Source organism: Furipterus horrens, unplaced genomic scaffold, assembly GCF_987537825.1.
Source record: "Furipterus horrens unplaced genomic scaffold, mFurHor1.1.pri manual_scaffold_5, whole genome shotgun sequence".
In the NCBI taxonomy this organism is placed as follows: domain Eukaryota; kingdom Metazoa; phylum Chordata; class Mammalia; order Chiroptera; family Furipteridae; genus Furipterus; species Furipterus horrens.
This window is the reverse complement of record NW_028327175.1, coordinates 117684814-117703765: the sequence shown is the minus strand read 5'-3', so window position 1 is coordinate 117703765 and position 18952 is coordinate 117684814. Positions and strand designations below refer to the sequence as shown.

Genomic DNA, 18952 nt, shown 5'->3' with positions numbered 1-18952 from the left:
GAAGGAAATAAAAGCTGCACAGACTGTGGCTGTGAGTGGGGATGGTCCTAGGGTGAGGGAGAGGCTGCCTGAGAATATTGGTGTGCCCAGGCACCAGCAGTCAGTGGGGAAGCAGGGATGGGGAGGGGCCACAAAAAGGGTTCCTGTTGTCTCTTAACCCCAGGATGTAGCCCTCGCAGTAACTTCCCCTCCCTGCCAAGAACAGGCTAGCCCCCCATTTTCCCAACACACACCACCAAAACGTGAGCCAGGACATTTTCTGCTGTTTATTGACAGCTGACAGTATCTCTCTGCCCAGACCACCACTTCCCACCTGCTGAAGCCCCAGCCTGAGTCCACCTACTAAGGAGAGGCCAGGTGCATCCACTAGAAGTGTCACAGCATGCCACCTTGGCTGATCCTCTCCACCCACCTATATCACAATCTCTGGTTTTTGGCATTTAAAATTTCTTTTTTTAAGAGATGTCAAAGTTGTGTCCAACACATGTGGATCAGCAAACATTAAATAGAGGAGGCCAGTCAGTACTTTCTGGAGTGGTGGGGGAATAGGAGAGAGGGGGCGAGAACAACCACACGACACAGCCTTGGACCATGAGCAGAAGCATCTGTGAGAATTCTGGTGGGGGTGAGCTGGCTGCCTGCTCAGGGCCTGGAGAGGGGGGATCAGGTACACCTTCACACATGCCATATGCAGTTTGGCATGCACGCCCTGTGCCCACTGCTGTCATCTAGCTGACCTGCCACTTCACACTGTTCACAGAACTCCCCTGAAACCCAGGTAGACCTTCACGGCAGCGCCCCACAGAGGAGAAAGCCCACTGCACCATCTCCATGTCTTGAAGGACACAGCCCAGCAGCAAGGCACATCCTTCCAGTTCTTCAGATGCAGAAAAGTTAGGAGACAGAGCAGAGGAAGGCCTTGGTAGAGCACAGACCCTTCCCCAGACTGAAGCCCCTGTTGTGCTACTGGGCCAGGGGTCTGGTCACTCCTGGATAGAGGCAAGGAAGGACAGACAGTGGCCAGGGCCTGTAATAGCTTTTGTCTTGAGCTAGACTCCAGTGTCCTTGCAGTTGGTAGATGGTTTTCTATAGGATCAATAGTATTTTTTTTCTTCTTTAAATATATATTCATTAAAGTTATACCTTTTTGTTTCTCTGGGGAAATCTGCCTCAGCTCATTCCCAATAAATTAATACTCTTGATAGCTTATATTCTGTGGGTACAGTGGGGCAGGGGTCCGGACCCCAGCCCCTTGTGCTGTGCCAGAGCAGCTGGCAGAGGTCCCCAATGGGCAGTTCTGTGCTGGGCATAGGCCTGTGCTCTGCCACAGATTGGGGAGGGGGCTACAGTGGCTGACCCCTCCCACTACCTCCCAGGGTGGGCCCAGACTGGACACAGGGCAGGAGTGCCTTGGGCTGCCCCTTCTCTATACAGTGGGCAGAGCCTGGTGGTGGGTGGGTGGGCAGGTGGCCCAGCAGTTATTGCACAGGGAGCAGCAGACAGGGATGGGTACCCACAGGGCAGCAGCATCTGTCCAGAGCCCTTGGGTCCCTAGGCCAGGCAGTCTTCCAAGCTGGGCATTTTGCCTGAGCCCAGGGGGCAGAAGTTGTGCTTGTGCAAGGGCTGGGTAGCACGACCCACCCCCGCCTCATGGCCCTGGCAGGCGTCCCCTGCCCTTTGCCCCCCTCAGTCCTCTGCCCTGCCCACTTGGGCTGCGCCCAGAGGTGCCCATCCTGAGGTAAAGGTCAGTGTGCAGGAGGAGCCCAGACAGCATAGGAGGGCCCAACGTGGGCCGCGTCACTCCAGCATGGCGTCCAGTTGGTCCGCCAGGTCATCAAACATGCTCCCGATGTCCTCCAGGATGCTACCCGTGCTCTTCTCCATGGCCGAGGGGCTAGGGGTGGGCACAGCGTGAGTAGAGTGGAGGAAGGTGGGACCTGCGAAAAGCGCCCCGCCCCTCCATAGACTACGCTCTGTTCAAACCAGCAGGTCATGCGTGGAGCCAGCTGAAGACCACACCCCACCCTCGATTCCAGCTGGTGCACAGCAGATTCATAATGTAAATAACTTGAGGTGGCCCGCAAACCCCACCCGCGCCGGACCCAACCACGTTGTGTAAGCTGTGGGTCTGAGGCCACGCCCTTAGGCATAGGTCACGCCCCTCCCTGCAAGACTCAGTCCCTTGCACTGAACCAGGCTGAACACAGATGCCTTCCATACTCACCCCAGACCCCACCCCGCACCTACCGCAGGCCCTGTGCATCCTCCTGCCGGATCTTTTCTTCTACTGCTTGCAGCGCTGCTGCCAGGCACGCGCTCGTCTCTTCCAGCTTCTGCCGGGCACTGTCCCCAGGCGAGGCACCCTCTGACGCAGCGGGGGTACCGGCGGCGGCGGCGGCAGCAGCGGCGGCGGCACGCGGGGGCTTGGCTGGCACGTGCAGCGCGGGAGTGCCGGGAGATGGGGGCTTGGCTGGGCTGGCGCTCAGCGAGGGAGGCGTGCTGGCTGGCTTGGCGAGGGCAGAGGGCGTCTGGCGCGCTGGCGAGGGCGTGGGCGATGGGTTGGCGCTGCCTGACTGCAGCCCCGCGGTGGCCTTGGCAGGCTTGGGCGCTGTGGGCGGCGGCGGTGGCTTGGGTGACACAGGCGGCAGCGTGCTGTGGGCACACTTCACCTCTGCGAGGAGGAGGAAAGTCGCATAGCTGCGGGAGGTCAAGCTGTGCGCAAGCTGGCCACCGCAGCACAAGCCCTACCGCAGCACCCAGCCTTGCGCCGGGAGCGGAGATGAGGTCCTCAGAAGTGAGGCCCGGTTCCAGCAGCCCTCTGCTGCCCCTCCGCCCCCAGTCTCACCGTCCATGGGGCATGCTTCCTGGTCGCATTACTGCTTCCAAATCCCGCCAGATCCACTCCCAACTTTATCTCCCTCCAGATGTGGCCCTTGGACTGCTTGATTGCCACAGGTTCTTTGCAACTCTGATACTTGTGCCTAGAAGCCTCTCCTGTCCCTCTGGTGCTGGGGTCACTCTCCAGCTGGGTCAGTCAGCGTCAGACACCTCCCTGACCCTTCCAGCATCCTGTACCTGTCCTCCCTCCACAGGTGCTATTAGTGGATTCTCTGCCTCCTTCAATGAGCAACCTGAGGACCAGCCACCCCACCCCACCCCAGTTCTGGGTTGGCATAGTTGTCTGATAGGTGGATGGATGAGTGAGGACACTTTCCCACCCCACTCCACCTGGCTGCCATCAAATCCAAAAGAAAAACCCCTCAGGCCATGGAGTGGGAAAGTGGTGTAGAGTGGGGTGAAAGCCCTTCCCCAGCTGGCTCCCTTACCTACCTGGGCTGCCAGGACCTGGCAGTGGCACCTTCTTGGAGGCAGGTGTGGGCGACCCCTGGATCTTGGGCACTGGTTGAGCCAGGACAGGCTTGGGAGAGACAGGCGGCTTGGTTGGCTTCCGGGCATCGCTGTCTGGTGGAGGCAGTGGGGGCAAGTGCATCAAATCAGAGGGCGGTGGCTCGGCAGGTGGAGGTGGTGGGGGCAGCTCCAGGGGTCCAGCCTGCTCAGAGCCCAGTCGGCGGCGCACAGTGCCTGTGCCATTCTGGTACACGGACAGTGATGGGGGTGGCTCTGGACCTATCTCCCGCTCCTTGGCCTTGGGCCGGCGCTTGACTGTGTCAGATTCAGTTAAGATAAACTTGACGTTCTCCTGCTGGCTCTGCTTAGCTCGGATGCGCCTCTTGAGTGTGGCACTGGCCTCAACCCTGGCCAAGGGAGGGCCGTCTCCACTTGCCTCTCCCTTGGCTGGACCTCGAAGCCGCTGCCGGGCAGTGCCATCTTCCAAAAAGTGGCCATGATCCGAAGGCCCCACTGGTTCCCCAGGCCCCCGGCGTGCTGTGGCCAGTAGTCCAGTGACAGGCCCACTGAGCGTGCGACGCCGGTTCACCACCTCTCCATCGGGCCCAATGGCCTCCTTGTGTTTCACTGAGGCGAACACTGTGGCCACGCGGCCTGGCTCTGGGCTGTTAGGGCGAGGTGTGGGGTGGCCCTCTGGGGGCCTACGGGCTGCCCGGCCCCCACCTCCAATGGATGACAACTCAAGCATGGCTGCAATGCTCTTCACACTGCCAGCACTGCCTGTGTCCACACTGCCAGCCAGGTCACTAGCCCGCCGGCGCTGTGCCCGGACCCCCAGATGGCCATCCTCAGTCCCAGCCCCCTTGGTCTCAGCACCTGGTGCTGACTCATCAGCTAGGTTGGCACTAGCTATAGCTGAGCTAGAACGCTTGGGTGGAGGTGGTGGAGGCCCCTTCTTTCGGGGCCGAACAGCAAAGGACTGACTGCGGTTGACATTCTTGTCAGCACCAGCAGGTGCCCTCACTGAGTGACTGCGGCCTACACGCCTCTGGACTGTGGCATAGGACCCTACAGCAGCTGGCACCAGCAGCTCATCCCGCTCTGGCTCGCTGTCAGATGCTGCATAACGATTCAGGCTGTGGGCACGCTTCTTGGGCCTCCCTGGCTCCACATCAGCCTCAGGGGGCAGACACAGCATGGGCACAGGCGCAGGCACCGGGGCAGATGCAGGCCCAGGAGCTGCTGGCCCTGCCTCACTCTCCACAGGCTGGGGAAGCACATAGGCAAAGCCACGGTGTGTAGGTGACTGAGGCAGCGAGCGGGGCGACATAGGTCGCTCCATTGGTGGCAGCAGCTGTGGGGTGGGCTTCACCTTGGCTGTGGCTGGGGCTTGACCATGAGGCCCCCCCAGGGCCTGGGGGGAACCTGGCCGGGCTTTAGTGGGAGTCTGGGGGGGCGTGAAGGGGCTGGCACCTGGTGGAAGGACCTGCCGTGGCTTGCCGGGCACTGGGGGCACACTGGCCCGCTTGATGCTGTGGCCATGGCGGCTGGGTCGAGCCTCCTTAGGTGGAGTACCCGGGGCTGGCCCCTCATCCAGCAGGTATTCCTGGCTTCTTGACATAGGGCTGCCAGGCCCTGGAAACTCGTCACCCAGAAGCTCTTGAGAGCTGCTCATGTGCCGTGCCCGCCCACCCAGGCTGGGCTCCTGACGCATGGAGGCCCTTGGGGTGGACGGCAGGTGGTTGGAAGGCTTCTCGGCAATGGCAGGGGTGGTGGCCCCCTCTGCCGGGCCAGTCATAGCAGCCTGTAGCTCACCACTGAGCTCACTGTCCTGGAAGGTGGTCATCTTGGGAGACTGGCAGTCAGCTGGGGCAGGCTCAGGCGGGGGTGACGACTCAATAGCCATCACTTCAAGTGACTGCGCAGTCTTCTGGCACAGGGGTCCGCCTTCATATTTGGCGTACTCTGCCTTCTGCAGCTCTGCCAATTTCCTCACTGCCAGCATCAGCTTCTTCTGGTGTCCTGAGTAGGGCATGGGGCAGGTCAGGCCAGGGAGGGTGGCAAGGATCAGGAAGTGGTGGGGGCTGGGGCCTCACCCAGCTTGGTGATTCCAATCTCCTGCAGGTCCTCCCAGGTGATGTCGGTGATAAAGTCAATGTTCTCATAGCCGTTGTCCACCAGCACTTTATAGTACTGGGCCAGGCCGATCATGGACAGCCACATGGCCAGGTTAGCCTACAGAGCAGGAGACACAGAGGGCAGCACAAGCTGGCTACTCACAGTCTGCCGGCTACTTGGAGCTGCCTGGGGAGGGGCACCGGGCCAGCCCAGCACAGACAGAGGACAAACAGGTGTCAGTTTCAGAGACAGCGCAGCCTCAGCAGGAGCCCAAGGCTAGCTCATGTGCACATGCAAACACACATACAGGGCGACCCTATCCTCAGGACATCATTAGGGGGAAGAATGCATTTCCTCTCCTGCCCTGGCAATCATGGGGACAGCACTCGGTGGACATGCACCACATGTCGTGGACACAGACACACACCACCACCAAGCAGACATGTGTACACACACATCCTGGATCCCAGCCATACACGGGCACGCACTGACACCACTCTGCGTCATGCTCATGCCCTCTCACCATCTCCCTACCCACATCAAGCACAGTCACACAGCCACATCACCCATGTGTGCAAATAGCCATGACAGTCTTCACTTAGTGGCTCCCTGAATGGTATCCACCTGTCCACACTCCCATTGGGACATCAGTCATACACCAACACACAGCACACCAGCGCAGAGCAAAGTAAGGATGGTGGGACCCAGATGTGCTCACTGAGAGGACCCCTGAGCTGCTGACTGAGTGGGGCAAGGCAAATGAGCGTGAACCTACCTGTCCCTGACCCACAGCCCTGGGGGCTTTTGGTGGTCATGGCATCTCCCCCATCGATGGATGGGGAATCACAGCTCTGCATGAGGACCAGAGAGGCAGCATCGATGCAACAGGCCCTGGGTCTACCTTCTCCTGGCCCAGAACCTGTCCCACCACATGGGTGCCTGATAGTAATAGCACAGCCTGCAGTCAGTGTGGGTGTCAGCCGTCAGCACAGCTGGCACGTACAGTTGAATGTGTGGGTGTGTGCACACAGGCATCAATGAGCACCTTGAATATATTTAGTGTGATTGTGCTGTCTGTGTACATGAAGCATGCTCTCACACACATCTTCCTCATGCATATGCCTGGGTGTGTGCAAGCACATCCCATTAACACAGGCCCCTCTGTGCTAGCTGGGTGGGTGTGCAAAGGGCAGCATTGCAGGGGTGCCAGGTGTTCCTATGTGACTGCCTTGAGTATGGAAGAGGTTTCTGCAAGAACATGTGGTAGGAAGAGGTACTCTCCCCTCACCCTGAGGACCCTCACAGGTTGTCACCCCTGCCCCTGCCTCAGGAAGGCTGGCCCCAGTGCCTGTGATGAACAAAAGCTGTCCAGGTGGGTCACTGCTGGGTGGCTGTCCTCTGGTCTCCTCTCCCTGGAGCCCCAGAGGGCAGATGAGGGCTGTAACCAGGGAGGCAGTCTGTCTGTCTGTCTGCCTGCCCATTCTGGGCCCAGCCATAATGTACAGTAAGCCTTACGGGTTTGTGCTCAGGCAGCCAGTCAGGGATGCTGAGGCTGCTGATCTCTGCCGTGATCTTCTTCCTGTGGCCTGGCTTGGTGACCCCGATGGCCGTGAGGTCCTAGGTAGAGGAGAGGCCTGTTAGCTGGAGGCTGCGGGCCTGTTTCTGGGTCATGACTGGTGGCCAACTTTGGGCAGCTCACCTCAGGGGTCATGCGGCTGATGGTGGGCAGGTCGTAGCCAGCACTGAGGAAGTTGGGGGCATACAGCTGCAGCTGGAATGTGGCAAGCCACTGGCTAACAGCTTCAGCACTCTGGAAGACACAAGGCACCCGCTGCAGGCCCGCCCACCCGCCCACCCACCAGGTGCACACCCCAGCCACCGTGGTGCCTCCTCTGTAAGCTCAGTCTGCTGTCCACTGGTCCATGTGCAGCTGCGCCCCAGTCAGTCTGGCACCGGCGCTCCCTCCTCACTCTGTGGTCCTGGATGCCGCCATCTCGAGCATCACATAGCACTGCAGCCTCATTCCGTGATCTCACCAGGATGGTCCAGCTGCTCCCTGACCATCCCCCCAACCCTGTTCCCACACCAGGGACACCCTACAGTGTGGTCCCATGTGAGGGGCCCTGGGAATGGGGCCTCAGCACAGCCCCTCACTCCCTGGAAGGTGGGCTTTGCCCAGAGGAATGCAGGACTCAGCCAGCAGCTCACACCTTCCCCAGCACGCAGTCTCACACTCAGGATCCATCTCACCCAGGCATACATCTTGTCTCACATCCATGCCATTGCACACGCACACGTGCCCGCCTTGCAGTCACACCCATGCACACCCTCGTTCATCTCACGCCCATGTCACATTTCTTAGACATATCAGCTCACACAATAGACAACACCTACACATACAGACTGAGACAGACAGAAGGATGGGGCTAGCCTGTCAGGAGCCCCCAGAGGTACTGTGGGCAGGCCAGGAAGGCTGCCCCGGGCACCCCTCCCTGCTGCCAGCCCAGGCCCTGTACCTTGCCCTCTGATGCAGGCTCCAGCTTCTTGGGTGGCTGCTCCGTATAGACCTGCCCGCTATGGGCCACTGGAGGCTGGGACTGGGCTGCACCTGGGGATGAGAGGGCATGGGGGGGGGCAAGAGCTGCTCAGGGGCCGCCTCTGCCAAGACAGCAGCGTTGCATCCTTGTTCTTACCTGCAGAGCCCTCTGGAAGCTTCACAGGGCTGTCCCCAGGGCTGGACTCTGAGATGGACTTCTGGGAGAGCACTGTTGCAAGGAGCTGCAACCCAGACAGACCAGCTGGCCAGTGCTGCTCTGGGCGCAGGCCATCCTGGCCCTGCCACCACCCCACCTACCTTGACCCCTTCGGAGCCTGCATGCAGGGTGTGGGCCCCACTGCTCCGGCCAACAGCCACACTGCTCAAGTTGCCACTTCGGTCTCCACCTGCCAGCACAAGGGAGTATCAGCTGGTGCTGCCCCTGCCTAGCCTGGGGGATGCCTTACAGATGTGTTGTCATCCCTGCCCTCCGGAGGCTCCCCACCTACCTACAAAAGGCTTCCTCAGCACCCAAATCTCTTCAGGAGGTGCAGAGGGTCCCGACAAGCTGCTTCTTTGGGGTGGGCTTGGTTCGGCCCCTGCTCGGGAACCTGTGGGCCAAGCATAGTCTCCCTGAGTCCTGAACCAGCTCAGGCCTGGGGGGCCTGACACTGAGAAGAGGGTGTCGCCTGGCTTGACCCTGAGCCTAGGTAAAGGCCCAACACGGGCATGCTTCCAGGGGCCAGCACCACAGTCTCCTCCCGCTCTGAGAGACCCTTAGAAGACCCCTCCCCACACCAGACATTTGACAGCAGGTGAATGAATGTGGCAGAGAAAGGCCCAAGCCAGACTATCCTGCCAGTGGCCCTGTGGTCCTATGGGGTGGGGTGGATTGCCAGAGGGTGCAACCTCCTCTGTGCCAGGGGAACGATGGGAAGGGAAGAGGCATGCAGGAGCCTGAGGCCAGGCTCCCTACCCTAGAAAACTAGATTCCTGTGGGAGGGCTGGTTACACGTCCTAACTGGACCACTCTGCTCTTTCACCCTTCCTGTCTGCCTCTGGGACCTCACCAGTCCCCTGCCTGAAACCATTCCATGGCCCTGTGGCCATGGCCGGCATCCCTCTCCCTCACTCTGTTCCAGCCATGCTGGCCTCCCTTGGACCCTTACACATATCACGCTCTTTCCTACCTCAGCTCCTTCACACATGTGGTCCCTGCAGCCTGCATTGCTCTGCCTATAGCAGGTCCCTCCCATTTCTCGGCCTTCTCTGACTACCCTACCTAAAGCAGGTCTCCATCCACATGTTCCGTCATTGGCTGGTATGTTTTCTTCCATGTTTACTTCACTGTCCCCTATTCCCCTCCCTCCCTGGGAGCAAGCTCCTTGAAAGCAGGAATGATGTCCATCTGAGTCACCATTTGTTCTTAGTGGTTGGTGTGCAATGTCTGTCTATTGAATAAATGAAGAAATGGGCATGAAGACACCGATGAGGAGACAGCTGGCAGGACCCACTTTTGGACAGCACTTTGGACCCCACACCTAGCACTGGCTGAAGCTCAGTCCTTGCCCTGCCATCCAACATGCACGCACACCTACTTTTTTCTGGCTCCAAGCCCAGACCTGGGGTGGGACTTGCCTGCTCGCTTGACAATGATTTCGCCCAGAGAGGATGGGAAGTAGCCCACCCGGTCATTGCCTGTCCGGTTGTCATGGATACAGCCCTTCCACCGGCCATCTGGATGCTGCTCAAGGACCTGCCCAGATGAGGTAGGGGGAGAACACTCAGGGAGACTTCTGGGTCAAGTGGGTGGGTGGCCTGAGCCTCCTGCCAAGACCCCAGACTTCCCAATTGCTGAGGGGAAAATGTTGTGGGGTGAGCATCCCAGGTCCCACCCATCCCTGCTCCAGCAGCCCTAGGCCATCCTTACTGTGATGATATCCCCAGCTTTCACGTTGAGGCTAGTCAGGTCATAATTGTTGCAATAATCTTGGGTTGCCCGGACCTGCAGAGCTGCCGAGGCCTCTGGAGACACAGGAGGTAGACTCCCCAGTCCTTTGAACCAGCCTGGCCCAGGCCCTGCTGCAGACCCCCTGTCCCACCTGGGCCCACCTCGCAGCAGCTGCTTGATCTCCTTGCTGGCTTGGGACGTAGTGAACTGGTGCACAATGTCCAGGGCTGTCTGGCTGTATGTGTTCCTCACATGAGCATTGATCCCATTCTGCATGTGCCAAAGGGTGAGGCTTGTCAAGAGACCCCATCCCCCTACCCCTGCCTGGGCCCAGCTACCCCCGGACCTCCAACTCACGTCCAGCAGCAGCCGAACCACTTCTGTCTTCCCACAGAGTGCAGCCTCATGCAGAGCTGTGCCGGACTTGGTCTGGCGGTTGATGTCAATGCCAGCTTGGAGGAGGAGTCTGGCGGGAAGGCAGGGGGTAACAGGCAGTACCTATAGCAGGAGCCCTCTGCCTAGCACCCCAAAGCTGAGCCGCAATGTTCAAGCAGCACCTAAGGATTAATCAGCCCTACCCGCTTCCCTGACCACACAGTACCTGACAGTGACTGAGCAGTTATAGAAGTGCCTGCCCTGTGCTAACCCTTCACAGCAGTTATCTTGTCTCATTTCAACACAGGCACTGCTATGATACCCATGAGGAAACTGAGGCTCAGAGAAGTTAAGTGGGTCCACGAAGTCACCCAGCAAGTGATAGGACTACAATAGAGCCTAGGCTGTGTGGCTGTGGGTGCCCATGCCCCAGCCCCCTCCAGCATATCCTTCAAGTGTGCAGCTGGAGGTGTCCTCGGCATCCAGAGGTCTGACCACATGCTCATGGCTCCCAGATTGCTCTTGTCTTATCACCAAGCCAGGAGCAGAACCCTCAAGCTGGGAACCCCCGCCCACCCACACATGACCATACCTGATGATGTCTATGTGGCCGTTCTTGGCTGCCAGGTGCAAGGGGCTGGTGCCATTGGGGTCAGTGGTGTCCCCTGGCCGAGGCTCCAGCAAGGCTGTGCACATGTTGCTGCTCAGGAGCAGCTGGACCACCTTGAAGAAGGAATCAGAGTAGGGGGCGGCCCAGAAATGGGCCAGGGGGTTGCAGGTCTGTCCCTGACTCAAGGCTCAGGAGAGGAAGACAGAACAGATAGAGTGCCTCTCAGCTCCTGGGACACTTACCCCGACGCGGCCAAACTCACAGGCCAAGTCCAAAGGTGTCTTCCCAGAGTTGTCTACCATGCATGGGTTGGACTGGTGCTGCAGCAGCATCTCAGACTGTGGGGCCCACAGAACTCAATCAGCCCCAGGGTGTCTGTCTGGCCCCTGCCTCCCCAGGCACCCTGAGGTGGTCCTCACCACATCATAGTGACCATGCTGAGCTGCTAAGTGGAGGGGGATGTGGCCCTCATCCGATGGGATGTTCACTGCTGAGCCTGCCTTTAGCACCAGCTTCATGGGCTCCTTCCGGCCCTGCCAGGCCGCGTAGTGCAGGGGCCGCATGCCTGGGGCAAGGCAGAGGCCATTGGGAGCTGGCCTCTCACCTTGAGCCCACCCCTGACCTCTAGAATGCAGAATCCATGAGGACCTGCCTAGACCCAGCCTGAGACCCTGGCGGTGACCTCAACTGAGGGACCGTCCAGTCCTCAAGAGACCCCTGACCTCATCCCCGGCCCCTTGGCTCTGAGGTTCCTGACAGGCCTTGCCTTTGTTGTCCTTGATGTCCACAGCAGCCTGGGCCTCCAGCAGCAGGGTAATCAATTCGGTGTTGCCGTTCAGGGCCGCATGGTGCAGGGCAGAGAAGCTGAGGCAGGTGACAAACACGTATGGGCAAGGACTCGGGGGCACCTGGCCTTCCCCAGGAGCCTCCTGGCCCCCATTCCAGACTGGTATCTCCCTGGCTTAGAACTCACCCATCCGGGTCCTGAAAGTTGACATTGATCTTCTTGGTGGAGCCCAGGAGCTCTGGGAGTGGGAAGGAGACACAGTAAGGGAGGCTCTGTCCAGTCCCTCCTGCAGCCTGCCTGGGTCCTAGCCCCCTCCAGCAGCTTAAGAGCAGGCAGAGGGTGCTAGCTGGCTCCCTGGCAGGCTTAGAGCCAACGTTATCTAAGTATTTAGTCTAGAAATATTCATTTATTCATTCATTCATTCAACTCTGTTCTCTGCACTCAGCTCCAGGTATCAGTTTTTGGACCTCGGTTTCCCACTAAACTAAGATGTTGGGAGGTTCACCAGGCCAAAGTCTCCAGCCTATCCCTGCCTGGGAACAGAAGCCAGGGTTGTGCACCCACTCAGTTACACACATGTGCACATGTATTCCCTGCTGATAGTGGGAGGGAGAGAGCCAGCCCAATCTGTCTCTCAGAAGGACCCAGATGGGCTGGGGGTGGTCCAGGAAGGCTTGGACACCCAGAAAGAGGGTATCTCTGAAGGAAAAGCTGCATTTCCAGGATACAACCTTCCCCCACTATAGAATGAGCCCCACTCAGCAGGGCAGGAAAGGGAGGCAGGCAACTGGGCCAGTGGCTCTGACTGACCACATGAGAATGGCCACCGCAACTACAGGGGCTATGCTCAGGTCTCAGGATTAACAGCCTGAAGCCCAAGGGGCCAAGCCTTTCCTTCAGAGCTCCAGCCTCTTCTTGGGGCCTCCCAAGTCCTGGCCCCCAGAAGCTGCCTGCCAGAGGAGGGGGACCCACTGACATCCTCCCCACAGGCTCAGGTCCAGCCAGACTCAGGCCAAACCCCTGCCTGTCTACGCCATGGTTACATAACCCATTTGTGGGTCAGTTGTTCCGTGAGGGAGGGAGGGGCTGGCAGGACAGAAGCCCCTTTGTCCAAGCCCAGGACAGGGAAGGGGGCAGGGGGCCCAAGGGCGAGGAACTAGAGGAGCTGAGGGAGTCGAGTCACAGAGGGGCTGCTGTAGGGCAGCTCAGTGCAGGGTGTGGGTCCCCCAATGGCCCACAAAGCCTGTAAAATAGACAGGTCCAAATTTGAATGCTCACTCTGCCCCTTACTACCCCTATGGCCTTGGCCCTGAGCTTGAAGGGGACTAACAGGGCTGACCTCGCAGGCCTAAGAATATTTCCAGACATGAAGCATGATGGGTCTGGCAAGGAGTCAGCTCAGTAAGTGGTGATGACTAATATTAGCTCTGTGGGAATCCTACCCACACCCTCCAGTGATGAGGGGCTTCTCCTGTGCACAGCAGAGGCTCCAGAAAGAGAGGCATTGCTACTCTCTGCCCCTCCCCCTCCCTGTCTGTTCAGGCACTTTGCTGGCGCTGAAGTCCATCTACATTGGCAGCAATGCCCACCCTTCTCTCAGTGGTCCAGGCCAAAACCTTGAAGTCAGCCCTGGGTCCCTTATTGATAGCTTAAATCTTCTCCACTGGTAAACCCCATTGGCTCTACCTTTAATATACTCTCAAAGCACACCAAGGATTTTACCACCACCATTGTCACCATCCTGGGCTAGGCCAGCATCTCTGGAAGGATCATTGCCATCACCTCTCTACTGATGTCCTCATTTCCTCCTTGCCCCGTTCAGTCTATCCTCCACTGAGGTCAGGGGAACCATGGCAGAACATGAATCCGATACCTTTGCTCCTCTCCGGAAGACTCTCCCAAAACACCTGTCTCACCGAACAATGGCTCTGCATGATGCAGCCCTTGGCTTTCTTGGCACCCCTGTTCCAGCTATATGATGGTGCTCCAACATACTGGCCACCTTGCCACAGGGACTTAGCACATATTCTATTGGGTTGACCAAAAAGTTTGTTTTGTTTTTTCCACAGGATGATTCTAGTAGTGCTTAGTTATCTTTAACTTCATTCAAAACAGTTTTGTCAGATTGTATTGTGACATCTGTCACATCAACATGCATTTAAAAAAATCTTATCAAAATTGGCGAATTTTTGTGCAGCCATTTTAATGTTGAAGATGGAAGAAGATATGCGACATTTTTGATGTATTATGCTTTATTATTTCAAGAAAGATAAAAACCCAACTGAGACGCAAAAAGAGATTTGTACAGTGTATGGAAAAGGTGCTCTGACTGATCAAACATGTCAAAGGTGGTTTGCAAAGTTTCTTGGTACTATTAACATTTTGGCCAAATAATTCTTTGCTGTGGAGTTGTCTTATGCATTGGAAGATGTTTAGCAGCACCCCTGGCCTCTACCCACTAGATGCCAAAAGCAGGAGATAGCGGACATACTCAAAATATTCAAATTAATAAAGTTATTGGTGAAAGTGAAAAATGTGTCTTTCATTTTATGGAAAAAACTAAACAGACTTTTTGGCCAACCCAATATATATGTATGTGGGCTTTTCTTCCCTCAGTTATTCCCATGATTCCGTCCCTCATTTCCTTCAGTTCTTCATCCAAATGTAGCCAGCTTGGTGAAGCCTCCCTGGTCTCCCCATCTACAACTGTAAACCCTGCCCTGACCGGTAAGGTTCAGTTGGTTGGGCATTATTCCACAAAATGAAGAGTCACCAGTTCGATTTTAGGTCGGGGCACATGCCTGGGTTGGGCATCCAGTTGGGGTGTGTGCAAGCAGCAATCAATCAATGTTTCTTTCTCACATCAATGTTTCTCTCCCTTTCTCCCTCCCTTGCCCTTTCTCTAAAAATAAATGAAATCTTAAAAATAAAATAAAATGAAATGGTAATTCCCCCATCCCATGTCTGTTGTATTTTTCTCTTTATCCTCCATCACCACCATTGATCTTTTTTATTGTCCATCTCCATCATCTCCATCACTAAACTCCTAGCTCCAAGAGGACAAGGGTTTTTATTTACTTTGCTCACTGCTCCTTCCATGGTGGCTGAAACAGTGCCAGGTACAATACAAGATGCTCAGTAAATTAGAGACTGAAGTCATATCCTAGTCCCACACACTCTGTCCACCTGCGAGGGCCAGTTTCAGGCTAGTTGTATGCTCTGCTGTCATCATCTTAAATTCTTAATTTTTGGACAAGGCACCCATGTTTTCATGTTGCACTGGGCCCTGTGAATTATGCAGCCTGGCCTGTCACAGTCCATTATGAAGTTGAAGAGAGCGAGACATGGCTGTCCTGTAGCACCCCCCCATCCTGTCCAGGGCCACATTCAGAACATTCTCAAACAACTCCCCACGCATACACACAACACTCTGCCCAAGTCTATCGTTTGCTGCCTGTCACTTGTCTTAGTTCCAGTTCTCAGCTTCTCTTGCAAGACTTCCTAGTCTAGACCCCTTTCTTCCCTCCCACAGCCAACGCCTCCCAGGCAGCTGCTGATCCCGGTGCTCCAAGTGGAACACATAGCCAGGCCCACCTGCTCCCCTGGCCATACTTCCTGAAATTTCAGAGGGGCTGGAGGTCAAGGCCCAGTAAGTGACACAGACACCAGTGGAGCAGGAATCCTCATTCCAAAGGGGACAACTCACATGAGGAGGGGCATCATACTAAGGTCATCTCACTCTCTCCCTGCCACTGATCTGCTCAAAGAGGAAAATAACTGGAATTGGATGGAGGAGAGCTTGAGGTTCTGGAGCGCTTCCCCGAGTCCTGTGAGAGACACTCATCACAGAGGCATGAACTCTGCCTGGGACTGTGGAGGCTGAGCCAGGCAGAAACAGGTGCTCTGAATGAAGCTGGAGCAGAGCATGGCTGGAGGAGCTCAGGTAGGTAGGTAGGGGAGAAGGAGGCAAGTGAGGACCAAGCTGGAAGTCTTAGGAGCCCTCCCTTTCCACAAGGGCACTAAGTCCTATGGATTCCACATCAGTAATAGCACATAAACTTCTCCCCTCAACCCACCCCACAACTTGGGCTCTCCTATCTCTCTAGTCACTCCAGTCTCGCTAAACTACTCTCCTGGAACCACCTCTACCTCTGAAGTCAGCTCCAAACTCCAGGCTGTAGAGGCCCCAGCCCCCATCCCAGCCTACCCCCGTGATTTCCCTTGACCCATCTGCCCAAATGCTCTTCCAACCACAGAAGCCATTTATAGGTCATTCCCACAGAGCTACTTCTTCCCTTCCAGGGATATGGTTCTGGTCTTATCCAGTCCCATGTCAGAGTGGCTAAGCCCTATCGCCTCCAGGGGGCAAGGCACCCTCCCAGCTCCTCCAGGGAAACAGGGTAAGTGCAGTCTCTCCCTAGGTACCCCCAGGCAGGGAGCCCTGGGCCAGATGCTGGAGAGACATCCAAGGTGAGAGAGTGCAGGAATGCTGGCCTGTAGTCTTCAGGAAATTGAAAAAGGTAAGGTTGGGCCAGAAGGAAGGGCAGGGTACTCCTCCCCTGCTGATGGAAGGCCAGCTCCCACCCCACATTTTCTCTTCTTACCCTCAAGGACAACTGTTAATGGTACTAGTGCCTGTGTATGTAAAAAGAGGCTCCTTTCAAGGTGGGAGAGTGGACTGACAGAGCCTGGGGCCACACTGGAGGGCTGGGGTCAAGGGGAGGTGCCAGGAAAGATCATGGGAACAAGGATTATGGGTTACCTCTGAAGTCTAGAGGGCCCTAGGGGGTACTGCTGGATGCCCCCCACCCCATGGCCCCAACTCCAGCTGTACTATGCTGAATCGAAATACATCTTACTCCAAAGCAGGCCAGTGTTGCCATGACAACTGAGCTAATTCATGGAGGGATTTCTCTGTCTGACTTATTAAGCCTGCTCCTATGAGTCAGAACCCGGAGACCAGTCTAAGCAGGGATGTATGTAGAAATCCAGGTGAGATACAGGTAAAGGTAAAAGTTCCCACATCTTCCCAAGGGGGCCAGAGTAGAAGGGAAAAGGAACCCCCAAATCTGATGCTCCCACTTCCCTGGCCTGCCCACTCTGGGTTGAAGAAATGGTCCTAGTTAGTGCTTACTGAGCACTAAGCAAGAGCCTGGGCCTCATGTGAACTCTCTTATTGTTCTTACAACAATGCTAGGAGAGAGGGAACCACAAATATCCCCATCCTACAGATGAGGAAACTGAGGCCTGGGGAGCTGGAGTTGTTTATGCCCAAGATGGCATGGCCACTAGGTGGAAGTCTTGACCTTGCCTTCCACTTCTCAATGCCTCCACTTGCTTTTGGGGTTCAACTGAGGCTGCCTCTACCTGGAAGCCCTCTTTTCCTGAGCCCTGAGACCCTGAAGCCAGCCCCAACTGGGTGTGGAAGGCAAGGCAAGCCTGTGTAACTGTGCCTGCAAGGCACAGATGTGCGGCTCTCCAGCTGCACAGAGCAGACAGGACCTGGCAAGGAGGTGCTGCAGCAGGAGGGTCCCTCTGGGGCTCAAGGATGTACCTCCCACCTTCCCTGAGGCAGTCTCACTCTGCAGCAACCTTTAACGAGAGAGGGCAGCAGGGGCCTCCCTGGCTTACACACAGTCCCTGGGGGTGGGGTAGTGAGTGGGGTGCCCAAGCTCCATGTGCCATCCTACAGAGCCCTGCTCACATCCCTACAGGTACCCTGACACACTGACACAGTCATATGTGCGCAGCTGCACGTGTGCCCATCCATCTCCGAGAGCCCCAGGGGAGTCTTCTCCGGGTTGAGCTGGGATGAGTGCTGGGATCAGGGCTCCAAGCTCCCAACCCTTCCCTGGGGCCACAAGAGCACAAGCTCAGGATGGCTAGTGGGAGACCCTTCCCTCTCCCACAGCCCTCTTTCCCATCAGGGAAGCCAGAGAGGACATGGGTCTGTTTCAGGGTCTGCACCTGCTTGAAGCTCAGCCTGGCCTGGGCTGGGCGACCTTGGACCACTGCTTCCTATCAGTAAATGGCCCACAGCCAGCCTTGCCTGGGCAGCCACACCCCCAGCATGGTCCTGCCCCCCCTTCCCTGCAAAGCGTGTTATTAAACATGGGGCGGGAAAGGGGTCTGATAGGGACTGTCAGCCCCCTGGATGTCCCAAACAGCAAGGGGCCCCTCCCTCTCTTCAAGTGGAGGGCATCGCCTTGCCCTTTAAAGGCCCAGCAGAGACCTCCAGCTGTCAGCCTGCAACCCGGGAAGGGAGGAGGACCGAGGCAGGGAGAGACGGATGCGAACGCCTGTGACCAGGAAGGTGGGTGCCGCCTGGTGTCCGCTGGGGGGCTCGGGGTGACAGCCCAGGGCTCGGTGCCACCCTTCCTTCAGGGTTGGGGACGAGGGTTCATACCGAGGCTCTGGGCGCTGTTGGCCCGGCCCCGCCCCGCCCCCAGGGACCAACAACACCCCCCCCCCCACTCCTCCCCGCCCTGCGCCGGGAGGGGTGAGGGGCTCGACGCTGGACGTGGCCCTGAGCTCGCCAGGGTTCCTGCCGCCACCCCCATCCCCACCCCGCGCCCCCTGCACTTACTGGCTTTCCCCGGCCGCGGCCTCTGCAGCAGCCTCTGCGCGGTCCCGACGTCCTCCGCTTTCACCGCCTGCACCAGCTCCTGCTCCTTCCCCATGGCGCGGCCAGAGCCGCAGCGACGCGGCTGAGCTCCGGGCTCTCGGCGCGGCTCAGAGGCGGCAGCGGCGGCGGCGGCGGCGGCTGCCCCTTGGCGCCAGCCGCATCCTCTTCCCTCCCCCGCCGTCCGCGCCCCTCGCCGCCCTCCGGCTCCCGCTCGGGCTCCCGGCGCGGATAGGGCGGGGAGCGCGTCACGGGTGGGGGGCGGCCCGGGGGCGAGGGCCGGCAGCGGGCGCTAGGCAGGGGCGCGGCATCTGGCACCGCCTCCTGGACGCCTGGGTCCCCCTCTGGTGGCCACTGACCTCTGTCCGCCTGCACCAGCCGCGCGCCCGTCTCCTTGGCTCCGCCCCTACCTCAAGCCACCTCCTCCCGAGACGCCCCCTCCCCACGTGCAGGCCGCGGGAGTCTGGCCCGGCGTTGGCGGACACCTTGTAGCCCCCCCAGAGCGCCAGAGGCTGGGGACAGCAGCGGCCAGGGGGATGGAACCTAAGCCCCAACACGACGGCTGCGCCTCGAGGCTGAGCCTGAGAGAGGTTTCCACAGGCTGC

The 18952-nt window shown here is 57.9% G+C and overlaps 1 protein-coding gene across 2 annotated transcripts; it reads right to left on the bottom strand.

Annotated features, from left to right (window-relative positions):
• Positions 1 to 251: 251 nt before the first annotated feature.
• CASKIN1 (CASK interacting protein 1) lies at positions 252 to 18494 on the bottom strand. 2 transcript variants are annotated; one of them, XM_090277224.1, is made up of 20 exons: positions 18312 to 18494; positions 11912 to 11963; positions 11705 to 11802; positions 11358 to 11503; positions 11181 to 11276; positions 10921 to 11051; positions 10311 to 10419; positions 10115 to 10223; positions 9933 to 10027; positions 9641 to 9758; positions 8512 to 8613; positions 8321 to 8409; positions 8160 to 8244; positions 7983 to 8074; positions 7166 to 7276; positions 6982 to 7083; positions 5445 to 5583; positions 3331 to 5370; positions 2248 to 2671; positions 252 to 1894 (listed from the first exon to the last, which is right to left on the bottom strand). In XM_090277224.1, exons 1-20 carry the CDS (start codon positions 18403 to 18405, stop codon positions 1798 to 1800), a joined length of 4329 nt encoding a protein of 1442 aa, XP_090133350.1. In that variant the 5' UTR covers positions 18406 to 18494; the 3' UTR covers positions 252 to 1797. The 2 variants fall into 2 exon arrangements, with proteins under 2 accessions (XP_090133350.1, XP_090133352.1); XM_090277226.1 differs by lacking the exons at positions 6982 to 7083; positions 7166 to 7276.
• Between the last annotated feature and the right edge of the window lie 458 nt (positions 18495 to 18952).

Excerpts from the sequence above, each read along its gene's own strand:
- CASKIN1 (XM_090277224.1), bottom strand. The coding sequence starts at position 18,405 with ATGGGGAAGGAGCAGGAGCTGGTGCAGGCGGTGAAAGCGGAGGACGTC. Across the intron at positions 8,410-8,511 it reads GCTGAGGAAGCCTTTTGTAG|GTGGAGACCGAAGTGGCAAC; the intron begins GTAGGTGGGGAG and ends TTGTGCTGGCAG. Across the intron at positions 8,075-8,159 it reads GCTTCCAGAGGGCTCTGCAG|GTGCAGCCCAGTCCCAGCCT; the intron begins GTAAGAACAAGG and ends TCTCATCCCCAG.